Consider the following 19550-nt stretch of genomic DNA (forward strand, 5'->3'; position numbering starts at 1 on the left):
AGTATTAGTAGATGAATAAGTATTTGTATTTGAAGAAGTTGTAGTAGTAGTAGTAGTAGTAGTAATGGAAGAAGTTGTAGTAGTAGTAGTAATGGAAGAAGTTGTAGTAGTTGAATTAGAAGTCGTAGAAGAAGTTGTAGTTATTGTAGTAGAATAAGTAGTAGTAGAAGAAGAACTTGTAGTAGTAGTAGTTGAATTAGTAGTAGTAGAAGAAGTTGTAGTTATTGTAGTAGTAGTAGTAGTAGAATAAGTAGTAGTAGAAGAAGAACTTGTAGTAGTAGTAGTTGAATTAGTAGTAGTAGAAGAAGTTGTAGTTATTGTAGTAGTAGTAGTAGTCGAATAAGTAGTAGAAGATAAAAGGTTTAGAAGATGACGAAGCCCTAAAAGCTGAAACTGAGACAAAGTGACTTGTTGAGATGGAGGTTTTGTGTTTCAGTGATCTGCAGCCGAGGGCTTTATTGGTCCTTCCTCACCTGCCACGCCCTGGTCTCCACACACACACACACACACCCACCCACCCACACACACACACTTTGAAAGAAAACACTGCCTTCGTTCTGTGATTGGATGGTTTGAAGCTACGCAGACTCTGATTGGACGTTTCCTGGTTTTGAACCAGTTACACTGACGCTTCCATGTGTCTGAATATTTCTGTACAAATAAAAACACAAGAAAAAATCTGAAACTGGGAATTATTTCCACAACTTTTATGGCTTTACATGGACATCAAATCGGACATGAATTTCACCTTTGGGGACGTTTGTGTTAATATTTTTTACATATGGATTTTGTAGAGGCTTCTGTAAACATCAGCAAAACGACAGATCAAAAAGGTCTTTTTAACAAATAAATCATGACAAGAAACAAAAAAAAAAACACGTATATTTTCAAAGAATGTCACAAACAAATAGTTGACAGTGTTTCTATCTCGATTATTTACAATGAGGGCTGCTTGTGTCGTTTCCAGACATATCAATGCGTCTTGTTTGGGAGAACTGTGTTGGTATTAATACATTCTGTGCAGTGTGTTTTCACAAACTGCTGCAATAAATATATCGAAAACGACACCTTGTGTTTTTTTAAGACTTTTCAGATTCAACCGTCGAGTTCAGGGTAAAAAAACTCACAGACTGAAAAGTAACACAAGAGCAAGTGAGATTTTGAATGCGTGATCTGCAGACCGGCTCTGATCTTCAGCTCCAGTTGTCAAGGTTTCTTTTTTTTTCTCAACAAAAATAAATACTTATCTCACCGGAGAATCAGTGCATGTTGAAGTCTGAGATCACACAGAAGCACTAAAACCAAACCAACACGAGTAAAACACACACGGCCATTCTCATCTGAAGGTTTGATGACGAAAGACTCCCGAAAAGATTTGTGATCCGGCGAAGAGATGAACTTAAAATGACACAAAAAAAGTTTTTTACATTTCCAGATGAAAGTCAGGTTTATTATTCATCACTTTAGATTAAAAAAACAATCAAATTTTGGTTTTTAAAAAACAAAACTCAGTAGCACCGCCCTGAAGCTCATTCAACTTTCCCTCCAAAACTTAAATATGTCGCTGCCAACAAACACCTTCCCGCCCTTCTTTTAATTCCTCTCTCTGGTTCTCTTTCTTCACCTTCACCCCGACTCGTCCCTGCGTGTTGGATCTTGTCTACGCGTCTGAAAGGTTTACCGTCTCCTCTTTCTCCTCTTTCTATTCTCCAGAGGATCCGCACAGTGAAGACAGAATCACAGCAGAGATTATGAAGCGTGTTTATCTATTTCCACTACTGGAATTGTTGAAGCCAATATAGATATTTGAAAGATAATAAAGTGTCATTTTGTTCACGTGAACACATGAGTTGATTAGGGACGTTTAAATGAGTCGAATTTTGAGTTGTTAGTGTTTGCAAAGCACTTTTAAAGCAACATTAAGACATAAACAAGGATTAAAAAGCTCAGTAGTGTTGCAGGAAAGCAGCCGAACAGAGAATGAAAGAAACACGGTTAAAGTTTTGGAGAAACATCAGTAAAAAAAATAAAAACATCTGGCAACGTGTTTGTAACAAAATGTGTTAAAACGACTTCTGGTGAGCACCAGAGACCCTGAGGTATTTAGGATCAACCCGTCCTCCAACAACAACGCTGCCGAGTGCAGAGAAGCATCAAAACTTTACTTTAAAATCCTTCACTGCACTTCAAGAACAGAGAGAGATATCAAAACACAGAAACTCTTTTTCAGATTAAAACCCAGAATCCTCAATGTCTTCGTGTGTGGCCTCCGCGTGTGTGTGTGTGTGTGTGTGTGTGTGTTTCCTCCTCGGGTTTCCAGGAGGATCAAGAGACTCATCGTAACTGTCAGTCCGTCAGCTTTAGTCCAGGAAACGTCTCTGTCGCTCGCTCACAGTTTCTCTGTGTTTTCGGTTTCCTTCAGGAAGTGGCGAGCCGGACAAAAGGTGACGGACGTCAGGTGGAAGGAGAAGAGGAAGAAGAGGAAGAAGAGAAGAAGAGATGAAGAAGAGATGAAGAAGAGAAGAAGAAGAAGAGATGAAGAAGAGAAGAAGAAGAAGAAGAAGAAGAGATTAAGAAGAGAAGAAGAAGAGATGAAGAAGAGAAGAAGAAGAAGAGATGAAGAAGAGAAGAAGAATCGAAGAAGAAGAAGAGATGAAGAAGAGGAAAAAGAGATGAAGAAGAAGAATAAGAAGAAGAAGTTTTTGGACGAGTTTATGGTGAAGGTGACAAAAAAGCTAAAAATAAAAATTTCAAAAAGGAACAAACTGAAGATTCAAGCTGATAATCCAAACTGTGATAGAATCCAGAGGCATGATGGGAAATCTGGTTCGGCAAAAGCATCCAACTGGACGCTCCTCCGGCTGCACAGATGAATCATTGGAAAAGAAAGTAGTCGGATGTTTGGGGCCGGCATCTCCTGAAGAAGAGAGGAGGAAGAGAGGAAGAAGAGAGGAAGAAGAGAGGAAGAGAGGAAGAAGAGAGGAAGAAGAGAGGAAGAAGAGAGGAAGAAGAGAGGAAGAAGAGAGGAAGAAGAGAGGAAGAAGAGAGGAAGAAGAGAGGAAGAAGAGAGGAAGAAGAGAGGAAGAAGAGAGGAAGAGGGGAAGAAGAGAGGAAGAAGAGAGGAAGAAGAGAGGAAGAGAGGAAGAAGAGAGGAAGAGAGGAAGAAGAGAGGAAGAGAGGAAGAAGAGAGGAAGAAGAGAGGACGAGAGGAAGAAGAGAGGAAGAAGAGAGGACGAGAGGAAGAAGAGAGGACGAGAGGAAGAAGAAGAAGAAGAGAGGAAGAAGAAGAAGAAGAGATGAAGAAGAGAGGAAGAAGAAGAAGAAGAAGAAGAAGAAGAGAGGAATAAGAGAGGAAGAAGAGAGGAAGAAGAGAGGAATAAGAGAGGAAGAAGAGAGGAAGAGAGGAGGAAGAGAGGAGGAAGAGAGGAAGAAGAGAGGAAGAAGAGAGGAAGAAGAGAGGAAGAAGAGAGGAAGAAGAAGAAGAGATGAAGAAGAGAGGAAGAAGAAGAAGAGAGGAATAAGAGAGGAAGAAGAGAGGAAGAAGAGAGGAAGAAGAGAGGAAGAGAGGAAGAAGAGAGGAAGAGAGGAGGAAGAGAGGAGGAAGAGAGGAAGAAGAGAGGAAGGAAATGTTAGCAGAGCTGCAGACATCACATATTTTCAGAATAAGAGCAGCCATATGTCTTCTTCCATTGCACCTCCACAAATGTCGTTCACACCCCCCCCCCCCCCCCCCACACACACACACACACACACACTTATTGGTGAGCTGTTGGTGTTGTTCTGCCACACCTGTCGACATTAAACCTGTTTTGTTTTGTCTTTGAAGAAAAAGGTTTTCCGTCAATGATTCACACGTGAAATATGCTGCAGGTAACCGACGAATCGTTGACGTCATTAGTTGTGTTGAGTGTAGAAAAAGACGGACAAGAGTTCTATGATTGTGAGGAATCGTTAACAGCCTAATCAGTGAACATCAGTCTCCCAATGTAGCCGAGTTAATGATTAATATTCATCATTCAAAGGAAGGTCGAAAAAATGTGTATTATTTGGTCTCTGAGTCTCTGAGTCTGTGGTCTCTGAGTCTCTGAGTCTCTGAGTCTCTGAGTCTCTGGTCTCTGAGTCTCTGGTCCTCTTAGTCTCTGGTCTCTGAGTCTCTGAGTCTCTGGTCTCTGAGTCTCTGGTCTCTGAGTCTCTGAGTCTCTGAGTCTCTGAGTCTCTGAGTCTGTGGTCTCTGAGTCTCTGAGTCTCTGAGTCTCTGGTCTCTGAGTCTCTGGTCTCTGAGTCTCTGGTCCTCTTAGTCTCTGAGTCTCTGAGTCTCTGGTCTCTGGTCTCTGAGTCTCTGGTCTCTGAGTCTCTGAGTCTCTGAGTCTCTGGTCTCTGGTCCTCTTAGTCTCTGAGTCTCTGGTCTCTTGGTCTCTGAGTCTCTGAGTCTCTGAGTCTCTGAGTCTCTGAGTCTCTGAGTCTCTGAGTCTCTGGTCTCTGAGTCTCTGGTCTCTTGGTCTCTGGTCTCTTGGTCTCTGGTCTCTGAGTCTCTGGTCTCTTAGTCTCTGAGTCTATGAGTCTCTGAGTCTATGAGTCTCTGAGTCTCTTAGTCTCTGAGTCTCTGGTCTCTGAGTCTCTGGTCTCTTGGTCTCTGAGTCTCTGGTCTCTGAGTCTCTGAGTCTCTGAGTCTCTGAGTCTCTGAGTCTCTGGTCTCTGAGTCTCTGAGTCTCTGAGTCTCTGGTCTCTTAGTCTCTGGTCTCTTAGTCTCGGAGTCTCTGGTCTCTGAGTCTCTGGTCTCTGAGTCTCTGGTCTCTTAGTCTCTGAGTCTCTGAGTCTCTGAGTCTCTGAGTCTCTGGGTCTCTGAGTCTCTGAGTCTCTGGGCTCTGAGTCTCTGGGCTCTGAGTCTCTGGTCTCTGAGTCTCTGGTCTCTTAGTCTCTGAGTCTCTGAGTCTCTGGGTCTCTGAGTCTCTGAGTCTCTGGTCTCTTAGTCTCTGGTCTCTGAGTCTCTGAGTCTCTGGTCTCTTAGTCTCTGAGTCTCTGGTCTCTGAGTCTCTGGTCTCTTAGTCTCTGGACTCTTAGTCTCTGGTCTCTTAGTCTCTGGTCTCTTAGTCTCTGAGTCTCTGAGTCTCTGAGTCTCTGAGTCTCTGGTCTCTGAGTCTCTGGGCTCTTAGTCTCTGGTCTCTTAGTCTCTGGGCTCTTAGTCTCTGGGCTCTGAGTCTCTGGGCTCTGAGTCTCTGGTCTCTTAGTCTCTGGGCTCTGAGTCTCTGGTCTCGTGTCGGAGATCAAAGAGAAACAGCTGAAAAAGCTGCAGGTAGAAGCCCGAAGCAGGAAGCTGCTGCTGCTGGGCTCAGACACCAGACTGTGTGTGTGTGTGTGTGTGTGTGTGTGTGTGTGTGTGTGTGTGTGTATGTATGTGTGTGTGTGTGTGTGACTCCACTTTAAATCAACAGTCTTATCTCATACACACACACACACACACACACACACACATAACACACACTCTTTGTTTGCTCGACCAAGTGAAGGCAGCCTTGGTGGCTACTGTCTCGACACACACACACACACACACACACACACACACGTGAACACACACACACACACACACACACACACACACACACACGTGAACACACACACGCCTCAAACAAAAAACAGGTGTGTTCACTTTCTTGAGTTGACATATATTATGATATCAAATAATATTAGCTGGAGTTAATATGAAGGAGATGTGACTCACCAGCTGTGTGCAGCAGCTCCTTTAGTACGGAGACTGGACCCTGAGGACAGGAAGACACGACAGGAAACAGATTAGGACACGCGGGTCACCACACAACCTGCCCCACCGGCCGGTGAGAGGACACGGACACCAAAGAGTTCAAAGCCATGTGACATGTGACATGTAACATGTGACATGTAACATGTAACATGTGACATGTGACATGTTACATGTTACATGTCACATGTGACATGTAACATACAGTGGTTTGTTGATTCGCTGACATGCGTTCAGGATGATCTCATCACACACACACACACACACACACACACACACACACACACACACACACACACACACACACACACACACACACACACACACACACACACACACACACACACACACACACACACACACACACACAGGAAGAAGGTGAAAGGTTGCACAGTCAAACTGTACACATGGAAGCTGCTGCTGTTCATCTCAACTTTTCGAAACTCTTTCAAACTTAAACTTCCAGGAACCAGCTCACGCACTTTGAAACTACATTTTAGAAATGTCAGAAACTTCAAAAATGTTGAATTTCAGAGCGTTTCAGCAAGTTTTAGGATTCTTTTAAGAGAAATAAGACAACAGATTGATAGTTATGATGCTTTGTGGTCTCAACGTAGAACAGAATTTGCGTTTTTGTTGAGACTAAATAAAGGTTTGGGTCACATTAGCATGACGTTGCTACGTTTAGCACATTTGAACAGCGAGTTTCTGCTTTACATGCTGACGGGTTAAGAGTTGCAACCATCTACGCTGCAGCAAATAGTCGATTAATAAATGAATCGTTCGTCTAATTATTTGCCGAACAAAACAAATGAATCATTTAAAGACGCCTCTTAGGATTCTGGGAAAATGTCTTCAAATATTACGGACGTAACGATAATTCATGAGCGGAGATGATAACGTCAGACGCTACCACGTAGAGGAATGTCGTCATAGTTACACAGCAGAGGGTGCTAGCTTAGCATTAGCCACCGTAAGCTACTGGTCACAGCAGACCAACTAACAGCTGCGTTTCCACCAAGAAGCTGCTGCTGTTGATGGCTATTTATCAGAGAAACTATCAGAGAATAACTCTCTCTCTCTTTCAGGAAGCCAACAGCTAAAGTATAACTTTAGTTCTGATGTCGTCAAACAAAGAGAAATGTTCTCCTTTCCTCCTAAAATGTTCAGAAATCCGTACTCGAGTACTTCCTTGTTTTATGAATGAAGCGGTACACGAGTGTGAAACTTCCTGTACTTTCAGAAAGTACGACCACCAAAGCAGGATCTCCTTCTGGGTTTACAAGACCCCAGAACCTACTTCAGACCTGGTCCCTCAGAGGTTCCTCGTCTCTGGGGAATCCTCTCTGTGTCATCGTGTCAGTTATTTCTTTAAACCCACGTTTCTCTTTTCTTCTTCAATAAAACCGTCTACGGCTTTCCTCTGGAGAGCTCAGACAGAAGAAGCGACCGAAGGCTCGATTTAAAAAGACAGAAGTGGAAAGAGAAGAGAAGCTCGAAGGGTTAAAGTTGAACGGAGCAGCGACACAAAGGTGGAGAGAAGACGAGTGCAGACATGACGGTGACATTCCTGCCGTCCTCGGGTACGCAGGCCTCGCCCTGAAGCACGACGCGCCTCCTTCTCACAAACACCACGAGCTCAGTGAAGGAAGAGGCAGCCGGGTCAAAGGTCGCTGGAGAACTTTGTGGAAAGAATCCGGAGCGCTTGTTTCTTCTGTATAACGCTGGAGCAAATCACTGGTTTAACCCTTTAAAACATGACAAAAAATCAACCGAACACGTAGAAACATCTGAATTTCTGAGGACAGAAGACATTTGGTGACATGTTTGTCATCTCTGGAGCGACTGACGCTGGGTGGGAGATGTGAAAAAAGTAAAAACCTCGATATCTAACTTGTACTTATGCCCGAGGGGTGTGACGTGGACGGGCTTTCCCAGCTGGCAGCTTGTTTTCCTGAACGCAGCATGAAGAGGAGAAGATTCTATTTTAAATCATATTCGTTTGAAGGAGCTCTGACTGACAAAGAAAAGTCGTTAAAGTAGCAGCAAAGCAGCTTTTTACCAGTTGACTTGAACATAAAAACATCCAAACACCGGTCCCCACCGATCCGCATCAGCTGTGTGCTGTTCAACGTGTTCCCCGTCATTATTTCAGAATGAAGCTTTCATCTCCAGAGTTCAACGCAACAAATTACCCAAAGAACCGCGCGATGAACTACAGGCTGAAGTCGAGTCATTTCTTCCTTCAAGATCAAATCAAAGTTTGTGTTCAGTGAATACACGCGCCGCTCTGTTGGATCCTCTCACCAGCGGATCAGACGGATCGGCAGCTTTGGTGTCGGTGGTTTTAGTGCACGTCTGCTGACTCGGCCGATTCCTCTTCTTTACCTAAAGTTCATGCGGCCTCCTGTTGGCCGATCAGAGGAAGAGCTCTCTGCTCGGGATCCTCCCGCACAACAGCTGTGTGTTGCTGTTGTGACCTGAAGAGAACCGGTTTTACTTTTAGCTCTTCAGGACAACAACGCCGTGTTTTCAATATGGAAGCCAACACAGAGCTTATTTTATCCCCTAATGTGGCAGCGCGTTTGCTGATTTGACTAAATAATGCAAAAACTACACCTGTAACTCTGCCCCACCTGTAACTCTGCCCCACCTGTAACTCTGCCCCACCTGTACCGGTTCGCCACACACAAGGAACATGAAGAGCAAGAACTCCTCTCAGCAGTCAAAATGTCCAAAATGAATCCTGAACCATCGCCTGAGGCGGTCGCCTCCAACCCACAACACCCAACATGGAGGCCCGCTCAGAACAAAGGCTTCCCGTCACCAGCGTGGACGCCTGCTAACAGTGACGATGACGGCGATGAAGATAAAGTGACAAAGGGACAGACGAGTCAATCATCCGTTGGGCCCCCGGGGCCCCGAGAGGAGCTCCACAGCTGAGAACCAGCTCTACCTGACACCTGGAGACCTCGTGGCCTCTGGTGATCATCGGTCCCGCTTGAGTGACAGAAGAGGAAGTAAAGGGGGGGGGGGGGGTATTATACAGAGGGTTTCCTCCACGATGTCTTCAAGGCTGAGAATAAATATCTTCTGCTGAAACTTTTCATTCGAAAATATCAGCAAAAAATTCTCTCAAAAATCCAGATTCTCCACATTAACTGTCATGTAAACTGGGATGCTAATTGTGGCTAACGGGCTTAAAACTAAACGTGATAAAAAGAGCCGACTCCAGAGAACGCCCTTACTTATGCATAACTGTAGCTTTATATATATTTATATAGCTTTATAATATAATATAGCTTTGATATCACTTAAACAAGTTATAAAAGTTCATCTCCTGAACAAACGTCATGAAGGACTGGAGGTCAACGCTTTGAGCTTTAGAAGTCGCACAGATTTACTGTTTCAGGATTTTTACTGCTGCAAAACGTTCAACTATCCAATCAAGTCTCTCGGGACTCGCGTCTTCATCTTAAGTCCAATTGTGGTTCGACTCCAATGTCTCGTGTCTCTCATCTCTTTTGATTGAAAACAAAGTTTTTCTAGTTGATGCTGATAAATCTAGAATCACGAAAAATTGCATTCGATTCTACAAAATTCAGATTTGTGTGGAAAAGTTGAATGATCTCACAATGGGACAACTTTTCACAAGTTTAAGTGAAAGAAAAGAAAAGCTGAAACACTTCTAGCAGCAGATCTGTGAAGGCATTGGAGTGGAAGGTCCTGAATGTTTGTTGAGATATTTTCAACACGACGAGCGCTGCAGAAGGTTTGTCGCGTTATTATGCTTCTGTGACAGTTACTGCAAAAGTGTTGAAGGGCGTGGCAGCTCGACGGAGTGTGTGCATGTATTTGCATGTGTGTGTGCGCGCGTGTGTGTGTGTGCGTGTGTGTGTGTGTGCGTAAGTGTGTGTGTGTAAGTGTGTAAGTGTGTGTGTGCGTGTGTGTGTGTAAGTGTGTTATTACTTCAGTCTGACATGTTGCAAGATGTCAAGGCGTGAGAGGAATGAGGAGAATTTCCTAGAAGGTCATGAAGTGGCTGACAAGAATTCATGCAGACACACAAGCAAAGAAAAGGACAGATATGCTTCACACACACACACACACACACACACTTAAATGAAGAGGGTCAGATAACACACACACACACACACACACACACACACACACACACACACACACACACACACACACACACACGTATTTGTATATTTTAACACTGAAGCATGAAATCATGGAGAAACGGCAGCAAATAAACTAACAACAAAGCTTCAGCTGTAAAGAAATGAAGAAGTTTTCCGTGACAAAGAGTATGACGGACAAACACTTCCGGGTCGGATTTTCCTGGTTTGGTTTCTTCGTTCCAATGAAGGTAAATCTGCTGTTTTACACCAGAGAGCAACCGTAGAGGAGGCAGTGCTTTGCAATCATTAACTACCTCAATCAATATTTAAAGAACAGGAACACCGGAGCACAACTTGGTAAAACAGCTGAAAACATTCAGAGAGCACAACCTTCCAGTGAAAGCCTCTGTGTGCCTGAGACAAAGTTCTGAAACTCCACTTCCATGATGATAATCAGCGAGCGCGCGTCCATTCTGTAACTTTACAGAACGGACAATGTGAGAACGACTCTCATGTTGCCAAAGTCAAACAAACACTTTCAGCCGCGATCCCACGGGGAACTGGTTCTGCAGCCTACAAGCTCCAGTCAGGAGGTTCACCTGCAAACCAAGAGCTGCTTTGTGAGAGCAGAGGAACCACAGCCTGCTTCTGTCACCGCGTTCTGATCGAGACCGGGAGGAAGCAGAGTACTTACGGAACCTTCTGTCTGCAGTACACGATCAGGCCGATGGCGGCGCCGAGAGCGACGAGGACGGCGATGACGATCCCAGCGATGGCTCCGTCTGAGAGACCTTCATCCAACGCTCCTTCCTCTGCGGAACAACAACAAGACCTTTAAATGCTGCTGGGAGGCAACGCTTCAATGCAAATTCACTTAAAGCACAATCATGCAGTGGGACGTCCTGACATTCAATCAACAGAAACAGCAGTCACATGGTGTGCAAACTGCTGCCATGTTTACAGACAGCGTCACGTCTCAGAAGAGAAACCGCAGCAAGGACATGAATATACAACTCAGCCTGACCGCAGGTGGCAAGAAGCAACTTCTGCGGAAGTGATCGCTGCACATCCACATGTCACAAGTTATCTGCATAACTTTAAGAGCCACGTTCCAACACGATGAACGAAACCGGGAAGCTGCTGATTGTTTTCAGACAAAGAAGTGACCACAGCATCTGTGCTACACCTTCATCTCACTCGAGAGGCGACAGGGACTCACAGGCTCCAATTCATATCACATGTATCCCCTGTTGCATGACAGAGATATGAGATAATATCATGCATTGACATACAGTATGTTAGGAGTTATATATGCCAGTATATAGTTACTGGGCCTCCGGCTACAGTTAACATGTTCAATTCCTCCAGCATACTGCATGTTAACATGTTCAATTCCTCCAGCATACTGCATGTTAACATGTTCAATTCCTCCAGCATACTGCATGTTAACATGTTCAATTCCTCCAGCATACTGCATGTTAACATGTTCAATTCCTCCAGCATACTGCATGTTAACATGTTCAATTCCTCCAGCATACTGCATGTTAACATGTTCAATTCCTCCAGCATACTGCATGTTAACATGTTCAATTCCTCCAGCATACTGCATGTTCACATGTTCAATTCCTCCAGCATACTGCATGTTAACATGTTCAATTCCTCCAGCATACATGTTAACATGTTCAATTCCTCCAGCATACTGCATGTTAACATGTTCAATTCCTCCAGCATACATGTTAACATGTTCAATTCCTCCAGCATACTGCATGTTCACATGTTCAATTCCTCCAGCATACTGCATGTTCACATGTTCAATTCCTCCAGCATACTACATGTTAACATGTTCAATTCCTCCAGCATACTGCATGTTAACATGTTCAATTCCTCCAGCATACTACATGTTAACATGTTCAATTCCTCCAGCATACTGCATGTTAACATGTTCAATTCCTCCAGCATACTGCATGTTAACATGTTCAATTCCTCCAGCATACTACATGTTAACATGTTCAATTCCTCCAGCATACTACATGTTAACATGTTCAATTCCTCCAGCATACTACATGTTAACATGTTCAATTCCTCCAGCATACTACATGTTAACATGTTCAATTCCTCCAGCATACTGCATGTTAACATGTTCAATTCCTCCAGCATACTACATGTTAACATGTTCAATTCCTCCAGCATACTACATGTTAACATGTTCAATTCCTCCAGCATACTGCATGTTAACATGCATCAGCAGAAAAATGACAGCTATGCGCTCCTCAGATTTTGATTGATTGTGTCATGAACTTAAACTTTGGATGAGTGGAGGAGTGGAGGAGTGGACGAGTGGACGAGTGGAGGAGTGGACGAGTGGACATGTTCCTGAAAGAGAAAGGTGTTGCAGCCGGACACGTTACCTCAAAGGGTTCATCCTCTCTGACGGAGGACATGTTAGCAGCTCACCTCTGACGGACAGGGCGTGGGTGGACGTGGTGGTCTTGCCAGTGACGGTGTTGTGCGCCTCGCACATGTACGTTCCGGTGTTCTTGTAGAGAGCCTTCTCGATCACATACTGGGCCGTCTTGACGTTGGTCAAAGTGCCGTTAAACTTCCAGGTGAAGTTTGCGGGAGGGACGGAGGGGGCGGAGCAGTCGAGCTTCACTGGCTCCGTCACCTCTACCTCCTTCTTACCCGTCACCACAGCTGGGTCAGGACCGTCTGCAGGTGAAACAGAGGATGATGTCATTGTATGTCAATGATGTCATTCTTCTTGTCACTACTGTTTGACAATAAAGAATCACCACATGCAGAGTCAATTCATATTTTTCTGTTTCCCTGATAATCTCTACACATGGGTCACATATCCGCTTATTGCCGTGAACCATTTCTATGGACCTCTAAATAACTTCTGGAAATAAAAGTGCTATAAAATGAAATCAGTGGCGAGACAAAGGAACACACGCCATAACCGGCTGCGTCCCCGCCTGTCCAAGCAAAGCACTCACAGTTGACCACCATCGTGTAGGAGGCTTTGACGCTGTTGACGGAGTTGGCGAGCTGGCACGTATACTTTCCGTTGTCCACTTTCTCCAGCGTTTTGATCATCAATGACTTCTTGTCGGCGGAGAACATCTGGCGGCCGCCAGCAGACAGAGTTTTGCCGTCTTTCATCCAGGTTCTGGTCTCCACGGTGCCGCCCGCCTCCTGGCAGCTGAGGCTGGCCGTGCTGTTGCCGGCGATGAGCGTGGCAGTCGGACCGCTGACTACAGCACTTGAGATGGGCTCTGTGAACACGAATAGGAGAGATTCTAGTTCGGTTTGATATTGTACTTTTTCGTGACTTTTTTTTTCATACATCTACTTTCAAAACTTTGGTAAAATGACAAACAACGTTGTACGTTTGGAAGATAATAAACCTGATTAAATGAAATAAAACCAAGTTTAAATGAGTGAGAGAGAATAAGAAGCAGCTCCAAGTCGAGGACTAAAAGATGCTGCAGTTTAAAAAAAGAACGGACAAAACTGAAGCAACAGAGTCCACGGTATCCTGACCTTTATCCCTACTAGTAGGCAAGCCCCAAAAACACATTTCCCACCCTACATTTCCCAGAATGCAATTGAATAGTTCTCAGACGGATCTATTTGTAAAGAGGATTTTCTACAACCTGAAAGCACGAAAGACCATTCAGACATACAGAATGATCCTCTCAGACGTTTGACTGTTTCAATCTGCCGGGAGCATTTGTATTGCCTCCGCACGGCTCTCAACATGGCGACCGCTAGCGATGCTAACAGCGCAAAACACTGGCAACAGTGCTGAGAGAGCCGACAGTGCTACGGAGGGCGGCGTCATCGGCCGTAACCACCGCGTGAAAGCAGAGCAGAGCGGCGGCCGTGAGCCAACCAGTGGTGCACGCTCACGTGCACTAAAAAAAAGACAGGCTCTGATAGCAGAACACACAGAGAGGGAGAGTGCATCACACACACACACACACACACACACACACACACACACACACACACACACACACACACACACACACACACACACACACACACACACACACACACACACACACACACACACACACACACACACACACACACACACAATAATGTTATCGTTTGTAGTTCAAGGAAAGTCTTGGTTTGTTTCCTGCCAGGCTTCATGACAACAGTTGTTTCGAGACTTCTAATCGTTGTTGTTTCACTAAATACCATGAATGTGAACCTGATGGTGACGCAAGAGTAAAGGTTGAAGGATTAGGAAAGTCAGTAGCTGCAATCATCAACCATGAACGTCTGAATGTGTCAAAAAAACGTTTTTGGCACATTCAGACGCTGGACGCTGGAATACATTTGTCTTTGTTTTCACTTCCAGCTGCTTCCCCCTAAAATCACCATGTTTTCGTGGTGCGAACAAAGACAGTAAATATGAAGGGGACGCAGTCTTTGTTTTGAAGCCTTGAGTTTCACGTTTTTGCCGTCGCCATTTTGGATTTTTTGCTGAATGAACATCATGCTGTATTGAAGAAGACTTGAAACTCGAGATTGAGACATAAACTCATGTTTACTGAGGGAATAAAGGAAAGGCATAAAGGCTGCAAGGAAAAAGCTGGTGATGACGTCGGACACCACGCTGCACATTGCGACTCAGACCACGAGGATCCATCGGTCCAACCACCCAGAGCATCTTCTCAGGAAGCGTTCCATCACTCACCGATCACAGCGAACGCCACGGCAGCAGAGGGGACGTTGCGGGCGGTCTTTTCGTTTTTGGCCCTGCATGTGTATTTGCCCGTCGTATTCCCAAATGTGTGACTTTTGATGATTTCCAGAGTCAGGATCGGCCCCGCGGCCTTCATCGGCTGCTGGTCGTGGTACCAGGTGAACTTGGCGGGCGGGCTGGAGCGGGCTGAACACGACAGGCTGAAGTTGGCTTTGGAGCTGATGAACTTGGGAGGGTTTGGAGGACTGAGGGTGACTTCATCTGGTCCGTCTGTGGAACAGCAGCACATGGAAACGGGTGTAATAAAGACGTGGTCGCGGCTATCGACCGACCTCGTGAGCAGGTCCACGTCACGCTTCACTTCCACGCCAGCGACTCACGAGGAGTCTGTTCAATCGGACACGAAATGTTTATGAAAGACATTGAAACAACTTTAAATCATAATAAATCATTTTCATGAGCTACATGATGCAGTTATTGAAGTTTCTTAAGTTTGAACAATTAAACCATTGCTTTTATGAGCAACAAACAAACAAACTGTTACATTTCTTCTGAGGCACAATGTTTTGAAAGTACATATTTGGGCCATTCTACCAAATTGGTTCAAAGTCAGGTTGGAAATATTTTGAAATGTTGTATGTTTTATTCCCAAAGCTTTGTCCGTATGTATATTGTTCCATATCTAAAGTACACATATCTAGTAAAAGAACCGTCAATTTTTATATTATATTTCCAGAATGTGTTGGAACGCATTTCCTCTCCAAACATTGTCACTACAGAAACACAGTAATACAGTAAAAAGGTATTATGATGAACCTGTTAACATTGAGTTTCCTTTCCTTCTCTGAAGAGTATTTTTCTTGAAGGTTTTCACAATTAAATCAATAAAAATGAGATTTGTACCAAATTTCTAAGTTCAATTTATACAATTTGTCAAAATCTAAATGCAATATTTCTTTGTAAAACGCATAACACTGATCATATTGATTCCAGAGTTGATGATTGATACAATTGAACACACATTAAACTAATCAGAATCACAACATTGTACTTGATAACTCTGAACACTTTACATCCAGCGTTGCTATGGTGACTGCACTGGTTGTGACCGCAGTATTTTGTTTGCAAGGTTGCATACGAATTCAAATAGAGAAAGACAATGAAAACAAATAACCCAATAGCGTCTGTAGTAAGAATGAAGGGCGGAGCTTCTGCTGAATGACGGGTGAACGAGCGGTCGTGCGGTTGCTCTGCCTTCCAGCTTGGTCATGAAGGAGCGGCGGTGCGGCCGCTGAGTAAACAGTGTAATGACGGCGAGAGGGAGCGGCCGCCGCACCGCGGGAGTCGCCTCAGACGCCCGGTCAGGGTTCCAGTCTAACGGGAGCGGATGCTGTCACGTGTCAAAGGTCGTGCATCAACGTGATTCAGAGTAAAGAGAAGAAAACTACGTGGAACAAAGGAAGTGTCGGGTGTGACAGCTGACTCGTGTGTGAGCGGCCGCATCGTCCAACAGCTGCATTCATATAGAAAACACATTGTTATTGATTTGACTCTCGCTGAGCTTTCTCTTGTTATTATTGTCTCGCTTTTGCTGCTTTGTCCGTCAAAGCACTTCGTAAACTTTGTTTGTCAAGTGCTATATAAATAAAGTTTTTATTATTATTATCATAATAAAAGAAGGTCTAAAGTCGTCTCCATTTCAGAGCCTGTGTGATTTATTCGCACGTCAACTCGTTTCTTTTGATTTTTCTGAGCTCTTGCACTGCGAATAAAAGCCTCTTGGAGCCATTTTGTGTTTATTTATGTTTCTGTGTATGAAGTGATGCGTGTTCACTCGTGGTAATTCGTGGAGGACGGTGGAAATATAAATAGGTGAATCTGTTTTTACCTTTCACAATAAAAGCCTTAGACTTAAACACCGAGAGAGTTTTCCAGAGGGAACTCAGATCCACTCAGAGCGTCCCACGAACAGAACATTCACAGAAATATCTTGCGGTATCTTTGGCTTTGGGCTCAATAGGTTAAAAACACTTCATGAACAAAGTGCAGCGACTGTCCACCTCACATTCTCTGCTCAGAGTTTGAATCCCAACACTTTTGTGAGGCGAGTACTTTGCATATTTCGTTGTTTATTCGTTCTCCTGTGTAAACGTGAATGGACTTGGACAGAGCTGTTACTCTACATCTCACTCACACACCTGCGGGAGCAGTTTGGGATCGAACCGCCGATCCTCTGACTGTTTGAGCCGCAGGTGTGAAGGACTTCAGATGTTTACACTGATCGACATGTTTAGTTAGTATCCGGTGTCCACGTCTCAGAGCGTTTTCAGGTTTCGGTCCAGCTTCAGTCTACAGCCACGCAAAACTAAATGTAAACGCTAAAAATAAGTAGATCCTGTGTGGGCGGGGTTACCGGACAGGTAAGAAAAGCAGCCGTGTAGGTGCAGTACTCACAGTAGACAGCGAGGCTGAAGGGGGCGCTCTTCTCCAACTGCAGCTTGTTGGCGGCGGTGCAGAAGATGGGACCCACCAGGTCGGTCCTGAGGACCCCCGTGACGGTCAGAGTACTGGACAGTGCCTCCTGAGGTTCAGGCCAGAGGAGAAGGAACGTCACGCATACATTAAACGATCAGCCTTTCAAATCTACAAATCAACTAATAAGAAAGAAAAAGACGATTTCTGTTCCTCCGTACATGGAACTTAAGTATCATTAAGTTTATATGGAAAACAGCATGAATGAAAATCTGCTTCATATATATATATATATATATATATATATATAATTGTTGTACATAAAATTTGACCTTAATTTAATTACAGTGAATGCATGAAAACAGAGAAATACACAACAGATGAATGAATGAACTGACGTCTTTCACTGCGATGCGCTTGCCGGCGGCGATGGCCGCGCTGCCGTTGCTCCAGCTGAAATCCAGGGCGGAGCCTCTGGCGGAGCAGGTCAGCACCACGGTGCTGTTGTGCTCGATGGCCTCGCGCAGGTTGGACTTGATGAGCACGTCAGACACCGGCTCTGTGGGGAGAAGAACCAGCAGAACACGTGAATGAACCCCAACACACGGAGCACAGTTATTCTCAGGAACAATCGTGTATTATTGTTGAATATTTCGTGCGTGATGTTAAATGAAACCATCTCGATTTAAAACCTGAACGACAAAACTAAACGGACCCGAGCACAGCAGCTGCACGGACAGATGCTGAGGACTCTGCACGTGTTCAGGGTGGGTTCTGATACACGTGAGCAGTTCCTGGTTCTACATCAGGGCGGGAGGAGGCGTTAACAGGCTGCTCTCCCCAGAGGCCGGCCTCTCTCCACACAATCTCACCGTGCTCTGAAACCAACATCCCAATGAAAGACGGCAGAGAAACGGCAGCAACTAGACCTGCTGGACTCGTTCTCTGTCCTGCAGCTCCTTTTCTTGGATTGGATGTTTCTTTATTCACGATTATGCAACCGTATAGCAGCGTGGGAACAACGTGAGGGAGCGGTAACCAGTTCTGACTGCAGGGAGTCGTCACTGTGGAGGTTTTTAAACTGTCCCAACGTTGAGGGTCAAATTGACTTTGATGCAAACGAGGACAAAGCAACATGGAGACGTTGTCGCTTTGTGTTTGAGTGGTTTTACCAGTAAAACCACTCAAACACAAAGCAACATGGAGACGTTGCCGCTTTGTGTTTGAGTGGTTTTACCAGTAAAACCACTCAAACACAAAGCAACATGGAGACGTTGTCGGTTTGTGTTTGAGTGGTTTTACCGGTAAAACCACTCAAACACAAAGCAACATGGAGACGTTGTCGCTTTGTGTTTGAGTGGTTTTACCGGTAAAACCACTCAAACACAAAGCAACATGGAGACGTTGTTGCTTTGTGTTTGAGTGGTTTTACTGGTGAAACCAGTGTGTGGGAAATGAATGAATGGGAGTCGAAAGGAATGCTGGGAAAACTGCCGACCAATCCTTTGATCAACAAAGATTCAAACCGACATCACGTCGCCGACACAAGGCCCGAATGCAGGGGTCTCAAACTCCCGGCCCGCGGGCCGAATCCGGCCCGCTACGTCATTTTATGTGGCCGCGAATCCGCCAGCAAAAAAAAATAATAATTAAAAAAAAAAAAAAATTTTAAACGTGATGTCGGTTTTTAAAGTTAGACTTGATTATAAAAATATCCCCATTGTCGAAATTATGAGATAGAAAGTCATAACTATGAGATTAGAAAGTCAAAATGATGAGATACTGAAACAGTCAGAAGCAGCTCTTTGGCTGTTACTGTACATTTAACATGGAAATGTGTTGTGAGCACATTGAAGACTTTAAACTGTGAATGCAGAGTTATTGAACAATATGTTTCGAGTCGTGACATTTACAACCGGCCCTTTGTGGGCGACCGTGATGCTGATGTGGCCGGAGTGGAGATGAGTTTGAGAGCGCTGATCTAAAGGAGACGTGTTGCCGGAGCGGACTGTGTGAACACCATCACGTCCACCGACTGATGGTGTTCACCGCAAACAGAGCGGAGCAACACACACGCAGCTGTTCCGGTGATTCATCCTTTCATCCGGCTTTCCAAACACTTGCTGGTTTTCAGACATTTATTTAAACTGTTATTTAAACTGTTAGGGAGCACACCCTTCATGGTTTGTGCTAAGCTAGTGTTAGCACTAGCAATACATTTTAAGAACAGCTTCAGCATACTGCAAAACAAAGTGTTGGTGCAACAAAAAGGCTTTTTAACAAAGAAAAACTGCATTCATAATGTGCGTGTGCGTGCGTGCGCGTGCGTGTTTTAAAGCGACATGTGAGGACTGTACAATAGTGAAGCAGTGAGGTGACAACTTTAAACAAAGCAGAGAAGAAGAGAGCCGCGCCCTGAGGAGCTGCTGCTGGATCACAGCATGACGTCACAACTCCTCCAACAGCAGAAACACAT

At 44.6% G+C, this 19550-nt stretch overlaps 1 protein-coding gene across 1 annotated transcript in view; it reads right to left on the reverse strand.

The window, feature by feature from the left end:
- Positions 1-686: 686 nt before the first annotated feature.
- Positions 687-19550, reverse strand: part of LOC306791023 (cell adhesion molecule CEACAM5-like) — a 20418-nt gene continuing 1554 nt past the window's right edge. The window contains exons 3-10 of the mRNA XM_079287626.1: positions 17473-17633; positions 17057-17183; positions 14594-14872; positions 12879-13157; positions 12337-12591; positions 10577-10694; positions 5720-5759; positions 687-2917 (exon numbers count right to left, since the gene is read on the reverse strand). Of these exons, the coding sequence (XP_079143752.1) occupies positions 5741-5759; positions 10577-10694; positions 12337-12591; positions 12879-13157; positions 14594-14872; positions 17057-17183; positions 17473-17633 (1238 nt within the window). The 3' untranslated portion in view covers positions 687-2917; positions 5720-5740. The remainder of the gene's footprint in view (positions 2918-5719; positions 5760-10576; positions 10695-12336; positions 12592-12878; positions 13158-14593; positions 14873-17056; positions 17184-17472; positions 17634-19550) is intronic.

The sequence above is a fragment of the Melanostigma gelatinosum genome, assembly GCF_949748355.1.
Source record: "Melanostigma gelatinosum genome assembly, chromosome: 17".
Lineage (NCBI taxonomy): Eukaryota > Metazoa > Chordata > Actinopteri > Perciformes > Zoarcidae > Melanostigma > Melanostigma gelatinosum.